The following is a 22,037-nucleotide window of genomic DNA, read 5'->3' on the forward strand; positions in this document are numbered from 1 at the left end:
TATATACATCACATAATTAACATATACTACACAGGTTGTGTGACAGGTTATTGCACAAGTAGTAACATTGAGATTGAATTACGATGGTAAGGCAGATAGATACTGTAACATGATACAGCTCACATAGTGCATTAGCAATAAACATTATTAGCTGTCACAAGCTAATATTTGTCATATTGTCACAGATGTGGTTTGGTGCAATGTTACACGTTTGTCTTTTCATCTTTACAGGGACTTTGCATCGTCTTCCACTCATTTTTCATTCATTTCTATAGCCTAACCCTGACCTTTACCCTAAACTTAACCCTAACCCAGCAACGAGACTTATCCTTATGGAGCCCGGGCTTTGGGTCCCATAAGGAACAGATGATCCCCACAATGTCGTTTTTTTCAAAATTGGTCTCCACAATGTAACCTGAAACAAAACCACACACTCACATTCACACATTAAAGAGTTAGAGGAGTTCACTTGGTCTCCAAACCAATCTGATGACAGCTTCAGGAAGAAAGCTCGATCTATTAGACCTCATGAATTCATTGCTTCAGGGCCCTCAGATGTTCCTCATACATGACCAGGCTGGTCAGAACACTATCGTTGGCGATAACATTGACAGTCATCAGTAAGGTTCTAGCCTTAAATGAGATTTTCATTCTGCAATTATTTTACATATCTTTGTGTCCTTTTATTCACAGGCAGCACGCCTAATGGTTGAAGTGACTAATGAAGGCTGCAGCTGCACTGTGTGTGAATGACTGGCAACGGAGAGCACCTTAGTCACTGTGGCGGCTCTGACTCAGCTCGACACAGGCACAGACTCGTTCATAGGTAGTCACGGCATGAGCCCATGTTCTCCGTGCCGTTGTAGGCCTCCAAAAAGCAGCTAATCTGCATTTTCACACCTGCCTGAGGCATACGATGTTCGCGTCTGTACTCTGGTAAAAATGAGAGACAGAGAGGTGAACGGCAAGAAGAAGAAAGGCATGAGGAATATGACTGGATCAGAGAGACACCTGCATACCAAACGGGCAGACAAGAAGAATTTTCTGAGAGGCTTTATGATCTCCAGAGGGAGAAAACAAGCGCAGATGATCTCAAGTTCTTTACTGAGGGGGGAGAAGTACATGCCACTGCCTGCACCTGTACTAACCGATGCCATATTGTCAGGGTGTATGTTGAAATTCTGCTCTTGTTCCTAGAAATCACTAAGCTCCCTCTCTCACGTTGCAGCACTGGTGAAAAGTCAGTCACAGTTCCTGCAGTTTGTGGTTCATACTTTACCTTTAGGCACAAAGTGAACTTTGTCTTTTGCGTTAAGCAGAAGTGTCACAGGTTTCACAAGTATTTGCCTTGTTTCGTACATAATACTGTTGTTGAACGGACGCCAGTGGCATGAGAAGGAAGCAGCACGCTTTAAAGGAAACCAGAAAAGACAAACAGTGCGGGGATAAAGTTACTCATATATGTGCGCACGTGAAACAACAGTTATTTCCTTCTCCCCCAGTTTGGGCCCCAAGAGGATGAAAGAGAGTAAATGGTCAGTGGTCTTACTTTCTAGGAGCAGATAAATACCAGAGAAGCTGACAGGTATGTACATATTGGAATGTACTTCACAGCCACACCTGTGGGGAGCACACCCCTCCAAACCTGGGCTCTCGGATCCCACCGACTGATCTCCCACGTGACTGACAACTACACAAACTCTTTGGCTCACGTCCTCAAAAGCCAGGGGGCAGGTATGGCGAGTTCTGAGCACAGACCAATGGCAGAGGAGAGATCTCCCTGAGCCAGGCGGGGCTCCGGTGGAATAAAACTCATCAATGGGGTGTGTCTTAAAATTTTGTCAACCAGTACAGGGCTGCTGCTGGAACCAACTGGGCCTGGTTGTTACGAGCGTGGCTAGTCTCTTTAACGCTTGTGGACCTGAGAAGCGGGCAAAGATGGTTTACGTCTTCTCTGGCTGAAAGGTGGGACATTCAGGAACAAATCTCCCCTGAACTGCAGGAACTTCTTTATTTCAATGCTGGAAGTGGGAGGAAAGAGATGACAGCTTTATGAAAGCCCTGGTTGGGATCTAGAAAAAAATTCTGCAGATTCTCTCATGCCATGTTGGTTCATGAACTAATGAGCTTTGTCACGGTTTGGTTTGGTGCCGTGTAAACGGATGCAGTCGTGGTTCTGTGGTCTCTCACATCTCCTTATCACTTTTCCAGCCCAGCTATAGATTCTGAATCCGTTGGACGGAGAACTGATAAGGGCATGTGTATGACATTACCGACAGGTCCTGAAGAGCCAACACCTGGATCAGGGACGCTTGTGGACACATTTTAACGCTTACTGGGTTTGTTGGTGGTTATGTGGAGTGTGTATTTTGCAGTTGAACAAGTTGACCAAAGCTGTTTATTGATGTTTTTTTTTTTTTTTACACGTTTAATGATGCTTTTTAATGTGTTAAACTCAAACACTTTATGTTCTTTAATCAACAATTTTACTATAATTTAGAGCTATTCTAGTGCTCCAACTAAACTGGAAAATTCAAAAATTGTACTTTCTGAAACAACCTGACATGATGCAGCAAGAAAAATGTAATTAACTGTACGCTGTGGATGGAATAACCGGTATGTGAAGTGATTAATAGGTTGAGTGAGTTCAATGTGCTGAACTGTCATATTAACATCACTTCTAGGCCAAAGAGTTGACGTTTCAACTGTAACACAGCTATGTGTGTAGATTATAGCTAAACAAAGACTATAAATAGTATCTACACATGTAAAATATTAGGAAAAAAACAAGTTGGTAACATTGAAATGTGCAAAGACTTCTTTCTGATATGAGAAAATAAATTTACTGGGTATGTTTTCTGTGTTTTGGTTTTATGATCAGAAATCTTCCCAAGCACCTGAGCTCTTTATGATTTTTATAACTTTAGGAAATCTGTTGTGTTTTTTAATAAGTGAGCTACACATTAGGAGCTCGAACCAACATCCTGCTGCAACTTAAAATGCTGCAAAAAAAAATACAACTTTCATTTATTTCACCTTTATATGAAATCCTCTTTAAATGTATATAACTTTGTAAAAACCCTAACTTTGAAACTGTTCTTATTTTCACACATCAGTCAAAACTGACAGAAAGACAAAAAAAAAAGCTACTTTTAATCACATTTTTATTGATAAGAATGTCAAACTTCTTGTTGCACACTTAGTCCATTATAAGTTATCATTCACTGAACACATTCACCAACTGGTCCTCTTCAAAAAAATAAAAAAGAGTAACAAGACATTCAAAGATCATCCTGGATCTAAAACACTCTTACACAAGGGTGCAGCTCAGTGAGCTGACAGTCTTCTTTTTTGTGCTTCCCATAACAGCTCTGAGCCTTGAAGGCATCACACACACACACACACACACATATATATATACCCACACACTTTCCCTCTCTACTCCTCAAAGAGGATCCTACTCCACTTGACACATTAAAAATTAAAATCAAACACCACAATCAGTGCGGGTCAAAGGGCACTTCCTTTATATAAAACGTTTTGATTTGCTTCAAATGATTTCATCACTTTAGTGACACATTGATACAAATTGCTTAAACAAGTATTAACTTCAGTGAATCAATTGCAAATGTTAACTACTATGAATAAATGCAGCATTTTAAAGCCTTTACGCGTCTTGTGTCTTAATGGGAACAATGTATTCAGCCTACAAGATGTATGAACAGGCACATCCAGCAGACATAATTGTCGAATAAATCACAAAGTGTGCATAATAGCAAAAGACAAAGCTGTGATACGTGTTATATAGATGGAGAAAGACTAAATAGCGCAAAAATATTTTAGCTCTTGAATAAATGACCTAATGATAAATCTTGGGTAATGTAAAGTAAAACCCTTCAACCTGTTGGACTATAATGAAGGATTTCAGTGCATTATTCATTCAAATAAACAAAAATACTAACTCTACAGCAGGAATGGTAGCCACTGTAGGAGCATCCTAGGCTCCCGTGTTTAAGCCAGTCCAACCATGGAGGCACTGAGGTTCCACAGCTTCTTGGCTGCAGCATCATCCAGAGCATGAGGTGCCGGTGTCTTCAGGGCACAATCACTGAACGGAGAAATAAGAAGAAGAGAAAAAATACAAAAAAATTAAATGTCAGCAACAATGTGTGGTATATAGTCAAAAGAGTGTGAAATAAACCATACACCTAGCCAGTGGTGGGCACAGTTCTGCTAATCTGCTAACCGCTAACAGCCAAGCTAATTTTTTGTTTAGTGGATTATTCAATTCAATTCAATACAAAATACTTTATTAATCGCAAAGGGAAATTAAATGCTGTTGTAGCTCATTCTGGTTTCATTAAGAGTTGATGGCTGTAGGCAGGAAGGATCTCCCACAATAGTCCCACAGTGGATCTGAAGAATCTGGCTACAGATGCCGATCCATTCACCTGGACCTGGCAGACCTCTTGGTCCTCCTGGGCGGCAGGACCACCTTAATGTTGGGCAGAACTCCTCCCTGAGCGACGGCCACCCCTCTCAGCAGCTTGTTGAGCTCCTCATCATTGCAGAGAGCCAGCTGCAGGTGTCAGGGGATGATCCTGGTCTTCTTGTTGGCATGAGCCATGTGTCCTGCCAACTCCAGGATCTCAGCAGTCAGCCACTCGAGCAACTCATTTGGGATTTTGGGCTGTATTTCAGGTAATATTTGAGCTTTGAGATGTTAATAAGTTGCTCCCAGTTGTAAAAAAACACACCTTGTTGCCATGGTTACACTTCATAGCAAATGTCCAAATGTAAAAAGGTTTCAGTAAAAATCCTTCCAGATGCATAACATCCAAAACTAGAGGAAGAAATCTTCCAAAAAAAAAAAAGCCATTTACATCCAGAAAAAGAGGAAATAAAGTTTTCAAAAGCAGTATCCCAGAATGAATGTAGCACATACTCCAACATGCCTTGAGCGGCGCAATTCGCATTTGGATTAGCATTTTTGCCAATTTTGGAAATCAGTGGAATTAGCTTCTGCTAATTAAGAGTTAGCCAACTTTAAGTCCTCTAACAAAATTCACGAGCTTGTTCCTGTGTGTTGTGGGTGCGTCTAGAAGCATCCGTTAGGCACACGACATGCACATGTGACAAGACGTGATTGGTCGACGCAGCTTCAGCTAGAAAGAGACGAAGATGCATGACGCAGACTGACAGTCGTCTGAGCGGTGAGAGTTCAGCTTCTGAAATATTTTTGTACGTGTTTAGCGGTTGAGCGCAAGCGAAGCTAATTTTTTGGTGATGCCCACTATTACACCTTGCAATAAATTACTAGAATCATCTGCTAGGCAGATAAAAATGTAACAGTTGTGACAATCAACTGAATTTACCTTAATTTTTTTTATTTCATTCTGATAAAAATAACATTTTAAAATTTTAGTTCATACACTTCCTGTTTGCGGTCAGATGTACTTGCCTGTAGTAGAGGCCGCTCTGGTTTGCAGCACTTTCGTCCACAGCGCAGTAGATGGTAGTTTGGGCTCCTTCCCAGGGATTTTTAATTAAAAAGATAAGGACTGAGAACAAAATCCTCTTCCACAGAGCCATGGTTTGAAGCGAATGGCGGCCTAACTCTGTGCGGATGACCCCAGGGTGAAGACTGTATACGGTCACATTGGTGCCTAATGAGAGAGGTCCAACAGATCAAATGTTAGCCATCATGTATGAAACACCACACTGAGAAAAATACACTGAGAATCACAGGGAACTAAAATGAAACACAACAAGCATTATATAATGCATGTGCTTTCAACAATGCTACATTAAAAACAAAAATGATTGTACAGTGGAGAATACCTTGCAGTCTTGCAGCCAGTTCTCTGGCAAAGAGAACATTTGCCAGCTTGCTTTGGTAGTAGCTCTTTTCTGGTTTGTATTCTTTATCAAGGTTAATGTCATCAAAATGTATTCGACCTGCAAGGGATGGTTTCATAACAAAACATATTATACTTCATTAATATATGAATAAGTTACTGATAAAATACTTCATGAATGACTGCTATATGCAGTTGGAATAATCATTATGTATGAAAAAAAGAGATAATATAACATTTTACCTCTCTCGTGTGCAAGGCTTGAGACAATGACAATGCGACTTGGAGCAGACTTCTTCAGCAAATCAAGGAGACAGTTGGTGAGGAGAAAATGTCCCAAGTGGTTCACACCAAACTGCATTTCAAAACCATCCTCGGTTTTCCACTTCGGACACATCATAATGCCTAATAATAATAAAACAATAACAAGATAAAAAGTAAAAAGAAAGTTAGAAACTAACCAGTTAATTTGATAAAGTTTACCTCAAATTTATGTTATTTATTCTGCTTTCCAAAATGTCCAACCAACGAGAAAACACATCACTACTGCAGAATGAAGGAGGAGAAAACTGCAGACCTGCATTGTTGATCAGGACGTCCAAGCGGTCCTCGTTCTCCTGGACATCTTTAGCAAAGTCTCTGACAGACTGCAGGGAGGCGAGGTCCAGTTTCTTCACCGTCACGTTGCCATTCCCACTCTTTTGACGAATCTCATCTGCTGCGATTCGGGCTTTGGTCATATCTCTGCAGGCCAAGATTACTCTGGCCCCTTGACACAAGCAAATAAATAAACAAATAAATAGTGTGTGTTCTTTATAGCAAAATGCTGACACCAGAGACAATATTTAATACTTAATACCACTATATTTAAAATCTGAGATACATTGAAGTAAGCAATATTACTGTAAATAATTATTTTCATTTAAGTTTAGCTTTATTGCTCACTTTAATGCACATGTAGCAATCAAATGTAATTGTTCTAATGGTTAAAATCAACAGAAGTAGTCTTTCTTCACTCTCACCTCTCTGAGCCATGTCCATAGCGGTCTCCTTCCCAATGCCAGTGTTAGCTCCTGTGATCAGGACTGTTTTGCCATCCAGCCTGACCTTGCTCCGACACACGCTGCCTGCCATCCATCTTCGGAAGGCCAACACGCCTACCCCTAAAACAGCAACACGTTAATGTAGTAATGTGGCTCTACATTAACACTGTTGACAAAAAACAAACAGTGGCATCAAATAGAGCAAAACAGTTTGTTATTGCTGTCTTTTAAAATCCCTGAGTTTCTATGAATCTGATGTCATTTTCATTTAAGTGCTTATTCATACTGAGGGGGAAAAAACCTCCCAGTACAACACAAACTGACAGAGAGCCTTGCTCAAGAGTTTATAGTTAATGGACTGAACTCCATATTGGTGAGCAGAGTGTTTATGTTTATAAAATACTAAAACGTTTTCTGTATTCATGTTTATTTAAGTGTACTGAACAATTAGATATTAATCATTATTAGCAGCATGTCTGAACAGACTGAGCTTAATTACCTGCAATACAGGTTTTAACCTGTAATATTTGAGTTAAGAATAAAAAACAGAATAGCTTAGAACTATGTTTTCAGTAGCAGCCAGTTACTGATTTCATAACATGCAAAATGTAACAAAACACAGTTTATGTAACACAGTGTAATCATCAAATCAACTTACCTGTCACAAAGGCTACTGTGAGCCCAGTCGCATGGTTCTCTACAAAGTCCTTAACAGCCTGTGCGTAGTTTTGCATATTCAAGCTATTAGCCAACTCTCAAATAAATGCAATTAAATATTCCCGTAAACTTCAGCTTCAAAATATCTGCCCTTTTACTCGGACGCCTTCTCGTTTGTTAAAAAATATTAGGTAAATTAAAAGGAAACGACCTGAAATGACATTTCCCCCCCCGTTTGCACTTGGATATGTTACTTTGTGTCAAGGTGAAGATAGAGCCGGAAGTGGAGTCGTCGGGTCTGGGTGTTTCAGAATAAGACTTCGATTTCAGTTACTTGCATTGCCATAGAAACCAAGTAGATTTAAGTGTTTCATAATGTTTTGTTAGCCTCTAAGTTCGTTTTTTCACTATATAAGATCATTAAATACAATTTATTGTCTATTTTTTATGGCATTTACTTTATATTTTTACCTAAAACTCGTGTTTCCCGTAGACAAACTTCTTAAGGATTAAACATTGTGACCTTATTTTGAAACTTGCGATGCTCAAACGGCTTCCACATCTGTCGGAATTTTGTCCTTTTTTAACTCCATTTATTTATTTATTTATTTGTTTGTAGCATTGGTTTGCCTCCATAAAGAGGACTTTGTTAAAATTTAGTTATAAAAATTAAAAATTTCTACTAAAACAGTTAAGTGAATAAACGAACAAACCGGAAGTCCTCTGCGCTCGCGCCACGTCAGGGCTAAGAGTCTCATCTTCCATCCTGAGAACAACAACAGAAAACCAGCAGGTTTCTCTGCAGCTTTCTGCGCTGTTAAAGTGTTTTCATCATGCTCTACCTGGGGCTGAGCTGCTTGCTGCTGCGTGTGTTTGTGGTGTTAGCAACAGAGCTAACATTTGAGCTTCCTGACCAGCATAAACAATGTTTCTACGAGGACATGGACGCAGATGTGAAGTTTGACATGGACTTCCAGGTGAGCTAAGATGCTGCCAAACTTGTTACATTTCAACGTTTCACTGTTGTTTAGCTCTTTCTCTTGAAAGTCAAGAAATATCACTATTTGTTTCTTTAAATTGTTGACAATTCATCAGTATATGTGAAGTCCATGTGTGTAAATATTACAAATATGTCATTTTCAGGTTGTGTTAAGCTGCAATGTATTGTTTGTTGTCAACAACTGTTTTCTCCCCCAGGTCATCTCAGGAGGTAACTACGATGTGGACTGCCTCGTCACTGATCCCCATAACAATGTCCTGTACAATGAAAAGAAGAAGCAGTATGACAGCTTCGCTCACACCACAACTAAGAAAGGGGTCTACAGAGTCTGCTTCAGCAACGAGTTCTCCACCTTCACACACAAAATTGTGTACTTGTACTTCCGCCATGGAGAGGAGGCTCCTCTTCTGGACAGCATGAGCAGGAGCACAGCTCTGACTCAGGTACGTAACACGGCCTGCAGAGGAAACATTGTCATGTTGTCATCGAAAGGACTGAGCCTAAAGAAACAAGTGACTTGTTTTAAGTATTACCCAATTTAAGGAGTTACCACAGCAATATTTATTATTGGTTTATGAGCTGCTGAGTGGGACAGTCTCAGTAGACATCAAGGTTCATGCTCAATAATCCAGGTAAAGACTCCAACAATGTTCAGTCAGGTCATCTGGACAGTTTCTTTTTATTTATTTTGTTGCTGAGAGGTGTTCCACCCTTCATCCGAAGGGCTTCATCAATCTGAGGAGTCACAAACTGTTTCCCCACTAAACAGTACACTCCTATAGTGGATCAACCAGTATCAGTAGAACAGTTTGAGTGAAGTCCACTGGGTGGAGACAAAGTTACTTTTAACTTATCTCTTAAGAAACTATCATTTAGAGTTTATTTGTGGTAATATTTTAGCATGCTACAAAATGCATGACATACCGTCTGCTCACTTTTAGTCTTACATGGCTTTTAGTTTGTCTAAACTCTTGATTTAACAGAATGGCTAGAATAAATGAAAGTAGCTTTCCTTGAAGGCTGCCTCGCCCGCTAGATCTTGCTTGATCTGTGGGCGCTTGAAGCATGTGCTGCAGGTACTAACACACCAAACTTGAGCTCAGTACGTGTCAAAATAACAGTTACTGTCATTCTTATGTTTGCTAAGAGCAGTTAGCTGTGGAATCCATCTTGGATTTAGTTGACTTTGAAAGTTAATCACTTGTGGATGTACTTTTATTGATTAATTTCAGAGAGTATCGTGAAAATCTGCCCTCTGGTTTATGGGATATTTTGTTAACAGATGGTCGTACAGACAAATAATTACATGATTGTCTGCCTTTCATGACAGCATGAAATACTATTCATTAGACTACCAATTGGACCAAAACCATAGGTCTTTAGTGCTGGAGACCTTACTGTACTATAATAATAATAATTAATTCAACCTTTATTTAGACAGGTAAATCCCATTGAGCCTCGAGGACTCATTTACAAGAGAGACCTGATAATGATAAATGAGATGATGATAATAATAACAATAATAATAATAATAATAATAATATAATATCCCCACATCAACAACAACAATCAAACTAGCTGCTGTCTGACCCTTCATCTCATGACCAGGGGACATTTGGACATGTCCCGCTGTATCTTACACCTGGACATCATGCAGTACTTCATGCAGCTGCAGAATGGGGTGGTGTAAACTGAACATTTAATCAAACCCAGCCTGATTTTATTATTTGTCCATGCAAATGTCCTTTATGACTGAAAAACTACTGTCTGCAACAAATGGTTCTGTAAATAAAACTGGAACTGCAATCTTCGGTGTAATCCAAACCCTTTTTTTTTTGGATGCCTCTCTTTAAATAATACAAAAGGACCCATATTGCGTTTCCCACCAGAACTTTGCATCAGAGCAGGATGATCGGTGTTTGCAGAACAGTTTATTTTTATGCCCTAGAGTTGGTAGTAAACCCGCTTTTGTTTTCTTGTTTATCTCTCTGGCTTCAGCTGGAGTCGTCCTGCGTCGCCATTCATGAGATCCTGAAGGTGGTGGCCGAGTCGCAGACGTGGTACAGACTCAGGGAGGCGCAGGACCGCACCAAGGCGGAGCACCTCCTTCAGAGGGTGACGTACTGGTCCATCGGGGAGACCGCCCTGTTGTTTACCATCGGCATCGGTCAAGTCATGCTGCTGAAGAGCTTCTTCACCGACAAGAAAGGCTCCGTGGCCACCGCTTTGAGCTCCTCTGCCCTGTAGCAAACATGTGAAGGTTTGACGGAGTGAATGGGAATTTGAATAGAAGTACGAAGGTTTTCTTTTTCAAAATACATGACTGAATAGATGGTTTAAGGATTTTTTTCCGTCCATAATTTCTCAATAAACTTGAAATTAATTTTGCGTTTCCTTTTTGTTCATGAACTGAAGTTAAAGGAACCGTCGACAGGTTTACTCCTCTCTCGTTTATGACTAAGCTAAAACACGAGCCAGCATTCATTTGATGTACCGGTTCATTTCCCATTCTGCCTTTTAAACTGGGATGTTAATGGCCTTTTTGTTGCAGCTGTTACAGGGAAGATTGTGGCACATAAATAGAAACCAACGAGGGATTGTTTCTGAATGTTACTTTAATTTGTTCCCAACTGTCACAGGGTTTAAAGACAAATGTTTCTTCTTTTGTGTCTCTCATTAAAAAAAATGCCTTGAGATTAATTGTCCTTTTTTCGTAGTGTTTTATTTAAATGTTTGTTTTTAATGTTGGATTTTATTTTTTAGCTTGTTTTTTTTGTTTGTTTGACATGATGAAAAAGGAGCAAGTTGACAGTTTAGCTGCACCAAGTTGTCTTATCAGTAGCTGGAAAACTTTGAAACAGAATAAAAAAACCTTGTTTATATTGTCTGGCAATAGTTTGTTTGTCCATTTGACATTTTTGTTTTGGACTTTGAGCTCTGTGTCGCTACCGAATGGGTTCCAGGTCTCATTTTGGGAGGTTGTTCCTTCAGTCCAGCAAAAACTGCAACTAAACGCATCATGAGGTTGTTTAATTTAGTTTGTTTAATCAAATCTTTGTCCTTTTTATTTGCAAAATCACTTCTGCTTTGTCCCGCTTTATTATGCTCTTCTACTACACAGGCTTGAAGACAGTGAATACTCTAGATTAATCATGTTCTGTGATTATCTTGCTACAAGTTCAATAGTCTTATTTACCAGGTTTTTTTTTTTTTTTTTACCGTAGCATAAAAAGAAGAATGTAGGTTAAAGTTGAGTTTGAGGACGAAGCCCTTCATATTGATCTATTATGGGGAAGCGTTTTTTTCACGTCACTATATGTCAATCAACTTTATCATATAATAAATAGACTTAAATGTGGATGTCCACAAATTACTGGTCAAAATGAAAATTCCAGCTATTGTTATAATACATTTGATGACGCTCTCACACACATGCACACAACTGTAACATGAATAGAACAGTCCTTTATGATTATTTTGTTTTGTGAAAAACAAAAGGGGCTCTGACATAGGCATGGATATTTGTATTTATATACAGACGTTGTCAAATATGTACACACAAATACAAATATTTTTTATATAAGTTATATACTGTATAAGAAGAAAGTCAGAATATGTCAAATGTGCTTTTTTGAATGACAAAGTAGTACTGGATGTACTCAGTCTGGTCGTTAAAGGTTCTCATTGGAAACTGAAATCACACATAAAAAGTTACCCTGAACTACAGTCCATGTAAAAAAAAAAAAAATAGGATCACCACTCTTTGCTGGCCCAAGCCTCCATGGGGCCCCAAGTGATATTTGGTTTGGGGCCCTTTATTTCTGCTAATAATGTGGATTACTGCAATCAAGAGTCAGATGATCAGATCATTCACTCATCTAACATAAATTCATTGCAACTCTGACAGCCCTGTTTACATTATCCTATATGTGTGGTACTAAAAATAACCAAAAAAAACAGTAATATTCAAAATGATTTGTAGTGCAAGGTCAACAACAAACAACAGATAAAATAACTTGGATGCATAAAAATAACTTAAATTGTGCCAAAACAGACAAAATAAAATATCAATGAAATACTTAAATAATGTAAATGAACAATTACTTATAAACTAAATTTAAAGTTAAATAATTAGTTCTTAAAACTGTGTAAAAATATGCAACAATTTGCAAACGCTGAACTTAAAATATTAAACAACCATTACCCACACATTTAACCTGTTTATGTTACTTCTTCCTCAATACTTCACAAACTCCCTAAAATATGTGCTTCCACTTAGGGGGCCCCCTAGTGGCCCTGGGGCCCCAAGCAGCCGCTCAGTTTGCTTATGCCTTGGGCCGGCCCTGCTTAGAGGATGTTCTTTCACATCACTAGGTCTGTGTAATAAAATAGATCAGACATGCCACACAGCTGTCTTCTTTCAATATTCCATCCATCCATTATCTTTCACTGAGATACTAAGTCACTGGTGCGGTGCCTATATCCAGCAGTCACTGTAGGAGAGGTGTGGGACACCCTGGACAGATCGCAAGTCCATCACAGGGACACATAGAGACGAACGAGACAAACATTCACTCTCTCACTCACACCTAGGGACAATTTAGAGTTACCAATCAGCCTAACATGCATGTTTTTGGTCTGTGGGAGAAAACTGGAGTACCTGGAGAAAACCCACGCATGCACGGAGAGTACATGCAAACTCCACCCAGAAAGGTCTCCAGACCAGGATTTGGATTAGCAACCTTTTTGCTGAGAGACAGCAGCTCTACCAACAGAGCCACCGTGCCACTCAAATATGGAATTTAAATAAATAAATATCTTTTTGTCACAGTTGTTTTTTTATTTTGGTCAAGTAGAGGTAAAAAATATGGAATCATGAGAAAAAGACTGCAACACAAGCTCTTTGGTGCACGATCTCTGGCTTTTCTAACAACTTGAATTCTTTAAAACATGGACCTTACTAATAACAAACTGTTTTCTCAGTCTTTCTGTCTCTCGCTGATGTTGCCAGATAAGCTCTGCATGGAGTCAGAGTCAGAGATTCTTTATTGTCATTCGCACCTCATGTGGTACATGTGGTGGAGCGACATTATGTACACAGGGTCCCAGTTACATCCAACAATAAAATGTAAAAGAAAAACAATGATAACATCTAAGATATGAACTAAGAAAAACATCAACTAAATATACACTAAGCACTAATAGCATAAAAACATCACGTCGAACATCAGCACAAACATGAACATGAGTCTGCATGAGCAGATGAGCACGCATGAGCACGTCAACATTGAAACAGATGTTGATGGGTTCAGCCTCGTCAAGGAACATTTTCTTCCATTTTCAGCAGAGATTTTCAGATGGATTATATTTTGGACTAATTATGTGCCGTTGACATCTGTCTCTCTTTAAGGAAATGTTTCATGCTCTTTGCTCTCTGGTGACATGCTTTATCATCTTTAAAAATGAAGTCATCACCACCAAGCATCCTTTCAAATGGTGGAATCAGAAAAGTGTCTAAAATGACAGACCTTGGCGTTCATTGAAGATGTAATGTCTGCTGTTAAGCCTGTGCCTTTATGTGACATGTAGGCCCAAATCATCTATGACTGGACATTTCCTCAGGCAGCCGTCTTCATAAAGTTCTGCTCGAGCTTTCATTTGTTTTAGTCGATTTCTTATAGTTCAGCCACAGACATCAACTCCAGTTTCCACCCACTTGTTTCTCATTCATTTTGTTGTTTATTTCCTGTTTTCAAGACATTTTGCTTGAAGTTTTCTCTCTTCATGCTTCCTTGGTCTACCTATATGTTCCTCTCACACAGCCACTGTATTTGGACTCGGTCCTGAGTTTAGGACATCTTTTGCAACGCTTCATGATTTGAAGGAGCGTCGTGATCCTCTCTCGTGTTTCCACTGACATCTCTGGTGTTGGAGTCATGATTCATGATAATCTGCATTATGCTACAGCTCTCCAAGCTGTGAGCACTCCTTTTTTAACAGAAGACAGATTAGCAGATTTAATCTGCTGCAGGTTTTTGTTATAGGGATGCATATTGTTTTGTGATTCCGTGTTTTTTTCTTCTGCTTGATAAAAAAAATAAGGCATATCTGACAACAACAATTCTTTAATTGGTTCTTAATGCCAGAAGGTTGTAATATTGAAAAAATATATATATATAGTTTTATGTGATGTCTGTGATTTTTTTTTAAATACAGAGTTTAATTCAAGGTTCAAGGTTCTTTATCGTCATTCACATCACATGTGGTACATGAGGTGGAACGAAACTGTGTACTCAAGGTCCCAGTTACATCAAAAAACAGCAAAAATATAAAGCATAAAAAGAAACAGTATACAAAGGTCTATACCAGGGTTGCTCAAACTTTTTCCCTGAGAGGGCCAAAACGAAAATCTATCAGAGGGCCGCGGGCCAAATGCGATAATATAATACATGAAATGCAAGTATTTCTTTAAGTAAAGTAATTTTATTTTTATAGTTATTTAACCTTACTTTCTGTATAAAGAACGTTACAGAACACAAAATATAGCAATAAGTAATATATAGGTAATTAAAACAAATATATAAATTTTGGCATTTCAGTATGTAAATGTACAGGTGCTGGTCATAAAATTAGAATATCATGAAAAAGTTGATTTATTTCAGTAATTCCATTCAAAAAGTTAAACTTGTATATTATATTCATTCATTACACACAGACTGATATATATTTCAAATTTTTATTTCTTTTGATGTTGATGATTTTAACTGACAACTAATGAAAACCCCTAATTCAGTATCTCAGAAAATTTGAATATTACTTAAGACCAATTAAAAAATATATTTTTAGAAATGTTGGCCAATTGAAAAGTATGAACATAAAAAGTATGAGCATGTACAGCACTCAGTACTTAGTTGGGGCTCCTTTTGCCTGGATTACTGCAGCAATGCGGTGTGTTATGGAGTCGATCAGTCTGTGGTACTGATCAGGTGTTATGAGATCCAGGTTGCTCTGATAGTGACCTTCAGCTCTTCTGAATTGTTGGGTCTGGTGTATCTCATCTTCCTCTTGACAATAACCCATAGATTTTCTATGGGGTTAAGGTCAGGTGAGTTTGCTGGCCAGTTAAGAACAGGGATACCATGGTCCTTAAACCAGGAACTGGTATTTGGCACTGTGTGCAGCTGTAAAGTCCTGTTGAAAAATTTAATCTGCATCTCCATAAAGTTGGTCAGCAGCAGGAAGCATGAAGTGCTCTAAAAACTTCCTGGTAGACGACTGCATTGACCTTGGACCTCAGAAAGCATAGAGGACCAACACCAGCAGTGTTGATTCATTCCAATGGTGGAATAAAAATACAGTGCTTTGGCTTACGAGACTTTAATATAGTAATGAGGACAGCTCCTGGTGGGCCAAATCAAACATGGGCCCCACTTTGGGCACCCCTGGTCTATACGCTAAACACTAATAATGTAAAATAATATGGTATATTAAACAGCAGCCTGAACATGAGTCTGTTGTGAGCAGATATGTATGAATACAGCAGCTTAAAGGCAAGAGATCATCAGTATGGATAATCAGCAGCACAGACAAGTCACATATCACCAATTAAAGTGGCATACAGTGATTTTTTTTTCTCCTTGATTTTCCTGGTTAGGGTTATGGATTTATGAGTCTAACAGCTTCAGGGTAGAAGGGTAGGATTTTTTGAAAGAACCTCCTCAAAGTGCATCCATTCATCCATTTTCTTTTACCCGCTTCTTCCATTTTGGGTCACGGGGGTCGCCGGACTGAGATTTGAACCAAGGACCTGCTCGCTGAGAGGCAGCAGCTCTACCAGTTGCGCCACGGTGCTGCCCTCCTCAAAGCATAGTGATTCTATAATATTTATATTATAATAAAGCAGGCGTTGTACTTTGTATATCAAACAATGAGGTTTGAAAAAAGTGGTTTTCCAGATGCAGTATGCCGATATGCAATTTGCGGGTACGTATTCAACGTAAACAAAGCATTTGGCTGAATTAATAGGAAACATAGCTAAACAACTGCACATTGTATTTGGAAACAGTTCAACAATTTCCCATACCACTTTTTAATTTAAGGACACATTGACCACTAATATGAGAATAATATATATTGTTTCTTGTAAAGTTTTATAACATTATTATGTACTTTTAAATTAAAAAAAAGCTGAATAAAACCTAAAATATAATTTCTAATAGTAGGTAAATTACTTTAAATGACTTTGATTTGGTTGAGTAAAAATGTCTTTAACAGGGCGGAATTAGAAACTGATAGATTTGATTATATGTCACAACGGCCTGCCGTACAGTGCAGCTCTCCTTGCGTCAGCAGGTGTCACCGGGCTCTGCAGCGTCGCTCTTCATTCATAATTTAAGAGGCTCCGGGTCCAGCTGCCACGTTAGTGACCGTGAAGTCCTGTGGAGACATGGCGCGTCACCTGAAGGCTCTAACGACCGTGTGGAGGAGCTCAGCCTGGACTGGGGTGTTCCCGAACCCCGCCGTGGTTTCACCAGTCCTTTACCAGCACAGACCCGCACAAAAGAGAAACTGTAAGTTCAACTTTCTTTTTGTTTGTTTTCACTCAAAATCACAACAGCGTGACTCAAAATGCGCGTGACTCGCGGGAAGAACGAGGTCACACGTGTCGATAAATGTACAAAATAGGTAAATTTACAAAACCATTATAGGAAGTGACTGTTTGGCATGAAGCCATTGATGAATCACTCACACATCCAGCCAGATCCAAAGCGGTTCCGTTTATCACTTTATTATGTTTCCTCGCTGCTTTAGGAACAAGCAGTTAACACACCTTAACATGTGCATCCTGTTGGGTCTGAGTCCACAGGTATCCAGGTTCAACCAGGTAATAACTGTTATCAGAGACCTCATATAATCCCAAGGCCACGGTGTTTGGCAGAAACACTCTTTATAAGAGGCCACAACCTTCCAGTTTCCCTCGGTTTCCTCTTCTAAAATGTAGTCCGCCTGCGTACTCCTTCCTCCACTCTTATAGGCCGCTCTATGTTCCTCCCTCTTTTGGAAATAAGTCTTGATTACAGCTATTTCCATTCTCTTCGCAAAATCCACCATCTGTCCTTTCTGGTTTCTTTCCTGGACACCAAACGTACCCATAACTTCCTCATCCCCTCCGTTTCCTTCACCAACATGTCCATTCAGGTCTTCTCTGATCACCACTATTTCCTCCTGGAAAAAATACTCCTATCAATTCATCCAGATTCTTCAAAAATCTATCTTTCTCCTCCACATCACATCCAGCCTGTGGAGCATAACCACTGACATTTATCATCAGACCTTCTACTTCCACCTTCAGACACATCACCCTATCTGACACTCCTTTCACCTCTACTACATTATTTGCCAACTCCCCCTTCAGGACCACCCCTACTCCATTTCTCTTTCTATCCACACCATGGTAAAACCGTTTGAACTCTGCTCCAATGCGGCAAGCCTTGCTGCTCTTCCACTTTGTCTATTGGACACATAAAACATCTACCTTCCTTCTCTGCATCATGTCAGCCAGCTCTCTACCATTGCCTGACTTTGTCCCCACATTTAGAGTTGCAACCCTCAGTCCTACATTCTTGAATTTCCTCTTCTCCCTCTGTCTCCTGACACATTTCCCTCCTCGTGGTCTTCGACTAAGAGGAGCACAGTTTCCGCCGGCACCCTGTTTGTCAACAGCACCGGTGGTGGTCGTTGTTTACCTGGGCCTCGACCGATCCGGTATAGTTTCGCTTTGATGAACACACGTTATAGCTTTGGCAAAACTTCGGATGCCCTTCCTAGCTAACACAACCCTCATTATTTACCCAGCACAAGAGAAACACTGGCTTGTGCTCCCTAGTGGCTGTTTGAGTCTTTATAAAAGAGGTTTATGAAATATAGAAATCTATATCCTCTGTGACAGGGATGCTGGCATTAAAAAAAACATTAGAAATCTTTGGACACAGAGTGCTAACAGCTGTAATGCTAAATAAAGAAATTAAAATTGTTTCCAATTTTTTTTTTTTTTTAAAACAAGTGACAACTTTTACTAAGCGCCAACTTTCAGCACTCATTCATTTGCATTATTTTTTTGCAGACTCAACAAGGCGCATCAAGGTGGACAAGCCGGTGGTGGAGATGGACGGAGATGAAATGACTCGTATTATTTGGGAGTTCATCAAAGAAAAGGTAGACGGAGGGGAAAGTAGCTGTTTTTTGGTTTATCCTGTGAGCAAGCGTGAGGTTGCTCTGCAGTGTTTCTTTGACACAAATAACCCGTCGTCACCTTCCTCAGCTCATCTTGCCAAACTTGGACGTAGAGCTGAAGTATTTCGACTTGGGCCTGCCCTACAGAGACCAAACCGACGACCAGGTCACCGTTGACTCCGCTCTGGCAACCAAGAAATATAATGTGGCTGTGAAGTGTGCCACGATCACCCCTGATGAAGCCAGAGTTGAAGGCAAGTCCGACATTTCCATCTGTTCTGGTCCATCTTTGTACCAGTTCAAGCCTTTAACCGAAGAACATTTAATCTATGGTAGTCTTTGACCAACATGTACAAATCATTTGCATTTTGAGGTTTTATTTGGTCACTTGACTCTTGCACGCCGTGGTTACATCGTCAAAATAGCATACGCCTTTTCTTATTTTAGAGTTTAAACTAAAGAAGATGTGGAAAAGTCCCAACGGAACCATCAGGAACATCCTGGGCGGCACAGTTTTTCGAGAGCCAATCCTTTGTAAGAACATTCCCCGTCTCGTTCCCGGTTGGACAAAACCCATAACGATTGGCAGACATGCTTTTGGTGATCAGGTATTTATACAGATGGCTGTTATTTTTCTAATTTAAAAGATGAGCATCTTTTTATACTAATGTTTAAATTTTAATAGTACAGAGCCACAGACTTTGTTGTCGACAAGCCCGGCAAGTTTAAGCTAGTTTTTTCCCCGAGTGATGGGAGCAAGCTGCAGGAGTGGGAGGTGTACAACTTCACCGCTGGGGGCTGTGGGATGGGAATGTACAACACCGATGAGGTTAGATATTTAAATGGAGACCAAAATGATCAAATCTGCTTAAAAAAATGTCTTTATGTGTTCGCTCTCTGACTATCTTTGTGCAGTCCATCAGTGGCTTCGCTCACAGCTGCTTCCAGTATGCCATCCAGAAGAAGTGGCCTCTGTACATGAGCACCAAGAACACCATCCTGAAGGCCTACGATGGCCGATTCAAAGACATCTTCCAGGAAATCTTTGAGACGTAAGAAGCACGTCGACTCGGTGCGCCGAGCGCCGCATCAAGGAGAACTTTTATTTTGCGCTGGCACATCTCAAAGTTTTGCTTCGAGATCATCTAAAAAGTTCCAGTCATCTGATTTTACCTGCCTGTGTTGCAATTATTTATTTTCCTTCAGGACCTACAAGCCTGAGTTTGACAAGCTGAAGATCTGGTACGAGCACCGACTCATTGACGACATGGTGGCCCAGGTCCTCAAGTCCTCCGGAGGATTTGTTTGGGCCTGTAAAAACTACGATGGAGATGTGCAATCAGATATTCTGGCTCAGGGTAGTGTATTACAGCTAGTTACTGACATCCTATATAGCCCTGTCTCGATAAACAATATATCAATTAATCACATGATGAATGAAAATTATCTACCTCATTTTCATTTACCGGCTTTATCATTTTCTTCATGTCTCCCTTTCTACTAAAGACAATGGATGACAAAAAACTCAACTCCGGTGCTCTTCACTGACCCCTCTCTTTCTCTTTAAAATCTGTTTTTAACGATCCCAAATCGTGTTTTTGGTGCGTTAAAAGCAGCTAAGCTGAGAAGCTAAGCTACGAGCTAAGCTAACAGGCCGACCTCCGGAATAAACCTCCGTCTTATCGAGCTCTCAAATTCACGGTTGAAACCCCGTGCCTTTGTGTAAAAAGTTATTTTGCTTTGCAAAAAGAAGCTGAGAACTTGTTTACTGAATTTTTATTAAAAGCTTTGTGTGAAAAATGCTATGCTAAAGAGCTCAAATCACTGAACGTTCATCATGTCAGCTCATGTCACGTCAAGGGCCCTCCCTCCCATTTTTCTTGAAGACACGCTGTTCAACTATCCATCAGTTAGTTCAGTCTTGTACTGCCATCAGGTGGTAAAAAAAGGTACTACACTCCAAACAAATCAGCATTTCTTCTAAAATTTGATAATTAATTATCGTTAAATTTCAAACAATATTATCGTTTATTGCAATAATTTCTGATACAATTAATCGTCAAGCAAAATTTGTTTTTGTGACACACCTAATCATATACTGTAATTTCCGGACTATTGAGTGCACCCGAATATAAGACGTGCCCACTAAATAAATAAAATGGGCACAACGGGGAAGAGCGGAGAGAACAGGAAGGTGACATGTTCGGTAATTTCTTTGGTCAGATTTTTATGTATATTTTTAACCTTTCATTTATACACGTAATCTCATTGAGTCACAAGGACCCCCCACCCCAAGATAGAAATGTACTGGGCAGCAATGCGAGTGCCCGGGTGTGGTGAGACTAAATGTTCTGGCAATATGAAGCTGGCTAGCCCGTCAAATAAATAAATAAATAAATAAATAAATCCATAAATTAGCCGCAGCACTGTTTAAGCTGCGGGGTTCAAAGCTTGTGAAAAAAGTAGCGGCTTATAGTCCGGAAATTCTGGTATTACTGTATTACTTTCTAATGCCACATTTTGTTTCGTGTTCAGGTTTCGGATCTCTGGGTCTCATGACGTCGGTGCTGGTGTGTCCAGACGGTAAGACGATCGAGGCAGAGGCCGCTCATGGCACCGTCACCAGGCACTACCGCGAACATCAAATAGTAAGACATGGTCACTGATGAGGGCAAAATAAAATGTTTGTGTTACTTGTTCTGGACCGTGACCGACTGGCTGGACTTTTTCACTGAACAGTTCTTCTGTGAGCTTGAACCGCAAAGTCTGCGTTGTTGTTTCTTTGTAGGGCAAACCAACCAGCACCAACCCCATTGCAAGTATCTTTGCATGGACGAGGGGACTGGAGCACCGAGGAAAACTGGATGGAAACTCTGAACTAATAAAGTAGGTTTTTTTTTTTTTTGTTTGTTTGTATTTTTTAAAGACACACTTGTATAAAATCAAGTTCTTGTTGTTTCTGTCAAACTGCTTTATTGCTCTTCAGGTTTTGTCAGACTTTAGAAAAAGTCTGTGTGGAAACTGTGGAAGGGGGTGTGATGACCAAAGATCTTGCAGGATGCATTCACGGCTTGACCAAGTGAGTTTGGATTCTCGTTTGTCTCCATGTACAGGTCCTTCTCAAAAAATTAGCATATTGTGATAAAGGTCATTATTTTCCATAATGTAATGATAAAAATGAAACTTTCATATATTTCAGATTCATTGCACACCAACTGAAATATTTCAGGTCTTTAATTGTTTTAA

At 39.7% G+C, this 22,037-nt stretch overlaps 2 protein-coding genes across 2 annotated transcripts in view; one reads left to right on the forward strand and one right to left on the reverse strand.

The window, feature by feature from the left end:
- Positions 1–3,879: 3,879 nt before the first annotated feature.
- si:ch211-107o10.3 (uncharacterized protein LOC407663 homolog) lies at positions 3,880–7,811 on the reverse strand. The gene is made up of 7 exons (XM_037690768.1): positions 7,560–7,811; positions 6,881–7,021; positions 6,436–6,627; positions 6,102–6,263; positions 5,842–5,958; positions 5,462–5,666; positions 3,880–4,108 (listed from the first exon to the last, which is right to left on the reverse strand). Exons 1-7 carry the CDS (start codon positions 7,633–7,635, stop codon positions 4,012–4,014), a joined length of 990 nt encoding a protein of 329 aa, XP_037546696.1. The 5' UTR covers positions 7,636–7,811; the 3' UTR covers positions 3,880–4,011.
- Positions 7,812–8,285: 474 nt separating this feature from the next.
- The window catches only part of LOC119426243 (isocitrate dehydrogenase [NADP], mitochondrial), a 14,399-nt gene continuing 647 nt past the window's right edge, over positions 8,286–22,037 (forward strand). Inside the window, exons 1-14 of the mRNA XM_037693796.1 lie at positions 8,286–8,535; positions 8,756–9,001; positions 10,557–10,801; positions 12,838–12,932; positions 16,970–17,128; positions 18,682–18,773; positions 18,880–19,045; positions 19,239–19,399; positions 19,477–19,620; positions 19,707–19,843; positions 19,998–20,149; positions 21,327–21,439; positions 21,580–21,677; positions 21,778–21,870. Coding sequence (XP_037549724.1) covers positions 8,392–8,535; positions 8,756–9,001; positions 10,557–10,801; positions 12,838–12,932; positions 16,970–17,128; positions 18,682–18,773; positions 18,880–19,045; positions 19,239–19,399; positions 19,477–19,620; positions 19,707–19,843; positions 19,998–20,149; positions 21,327–21,439; positions 21,580–21,677; positions 21,778–21,870 — 2,045 coding nt within the window. The 5' untranslated portion in view covers positions 8,286–8,391. The remainder of the gene's footprint in view (positions 8,536–8,755; positions 9,002–10,556; positions 10,802–12,837; positions 12,933–16,969; positions 17,129–18,681; positions 18,774–18,879; positions 19,046–19,238; positions 19,400–19,476; positions 19,621–19,706; positions 19,844–19,997; positions 20,150–21,326; positions 21,440–21,579; positions 21,678–21,777; positions 21,871–22,037) is intronic.

The sequence above is a fragment of the Nematolebias whitei genome, chromosome 2 (genome assembly GCF_014905685.2).
Source record: "Nematolebias whitei isolate Nwh7 chromosome 2, NemWhi1, whole genome shotgun sequence".
NCBI lineage: Eukaryota > Metazoa > Chordata > Actinopteri > Cyprinodontiformes > Rivulidae > Nematolebias > Nematolebias whitei.

Excerpts from the sequence above, each read along its gene's own strand:
- si:ch211-107o10.3 (XM_037690768.1), bottom strand. The coding sequence starts at position 7,635 with ATGCAAAACTACGCACAGGCTGTTAAGGACTTTGTAGAGAACCATGCG. Across the intron at positions 7,022-7,559 it reads CACAGTAGCCTTTGTGACAG|GGGTAGGCGTGTTGGCCTTC; the intron begins GTAAGTTGATTT and ends TTGCTGTTTTAG. Across the intron at positions 5,667-5,841 it reads ACTGGCTGCAAGACTGCAAG|GCACCAATGTGACCGTATAC; the intron begins GTATTCTCCACT and ends CTCTCTCATTAG.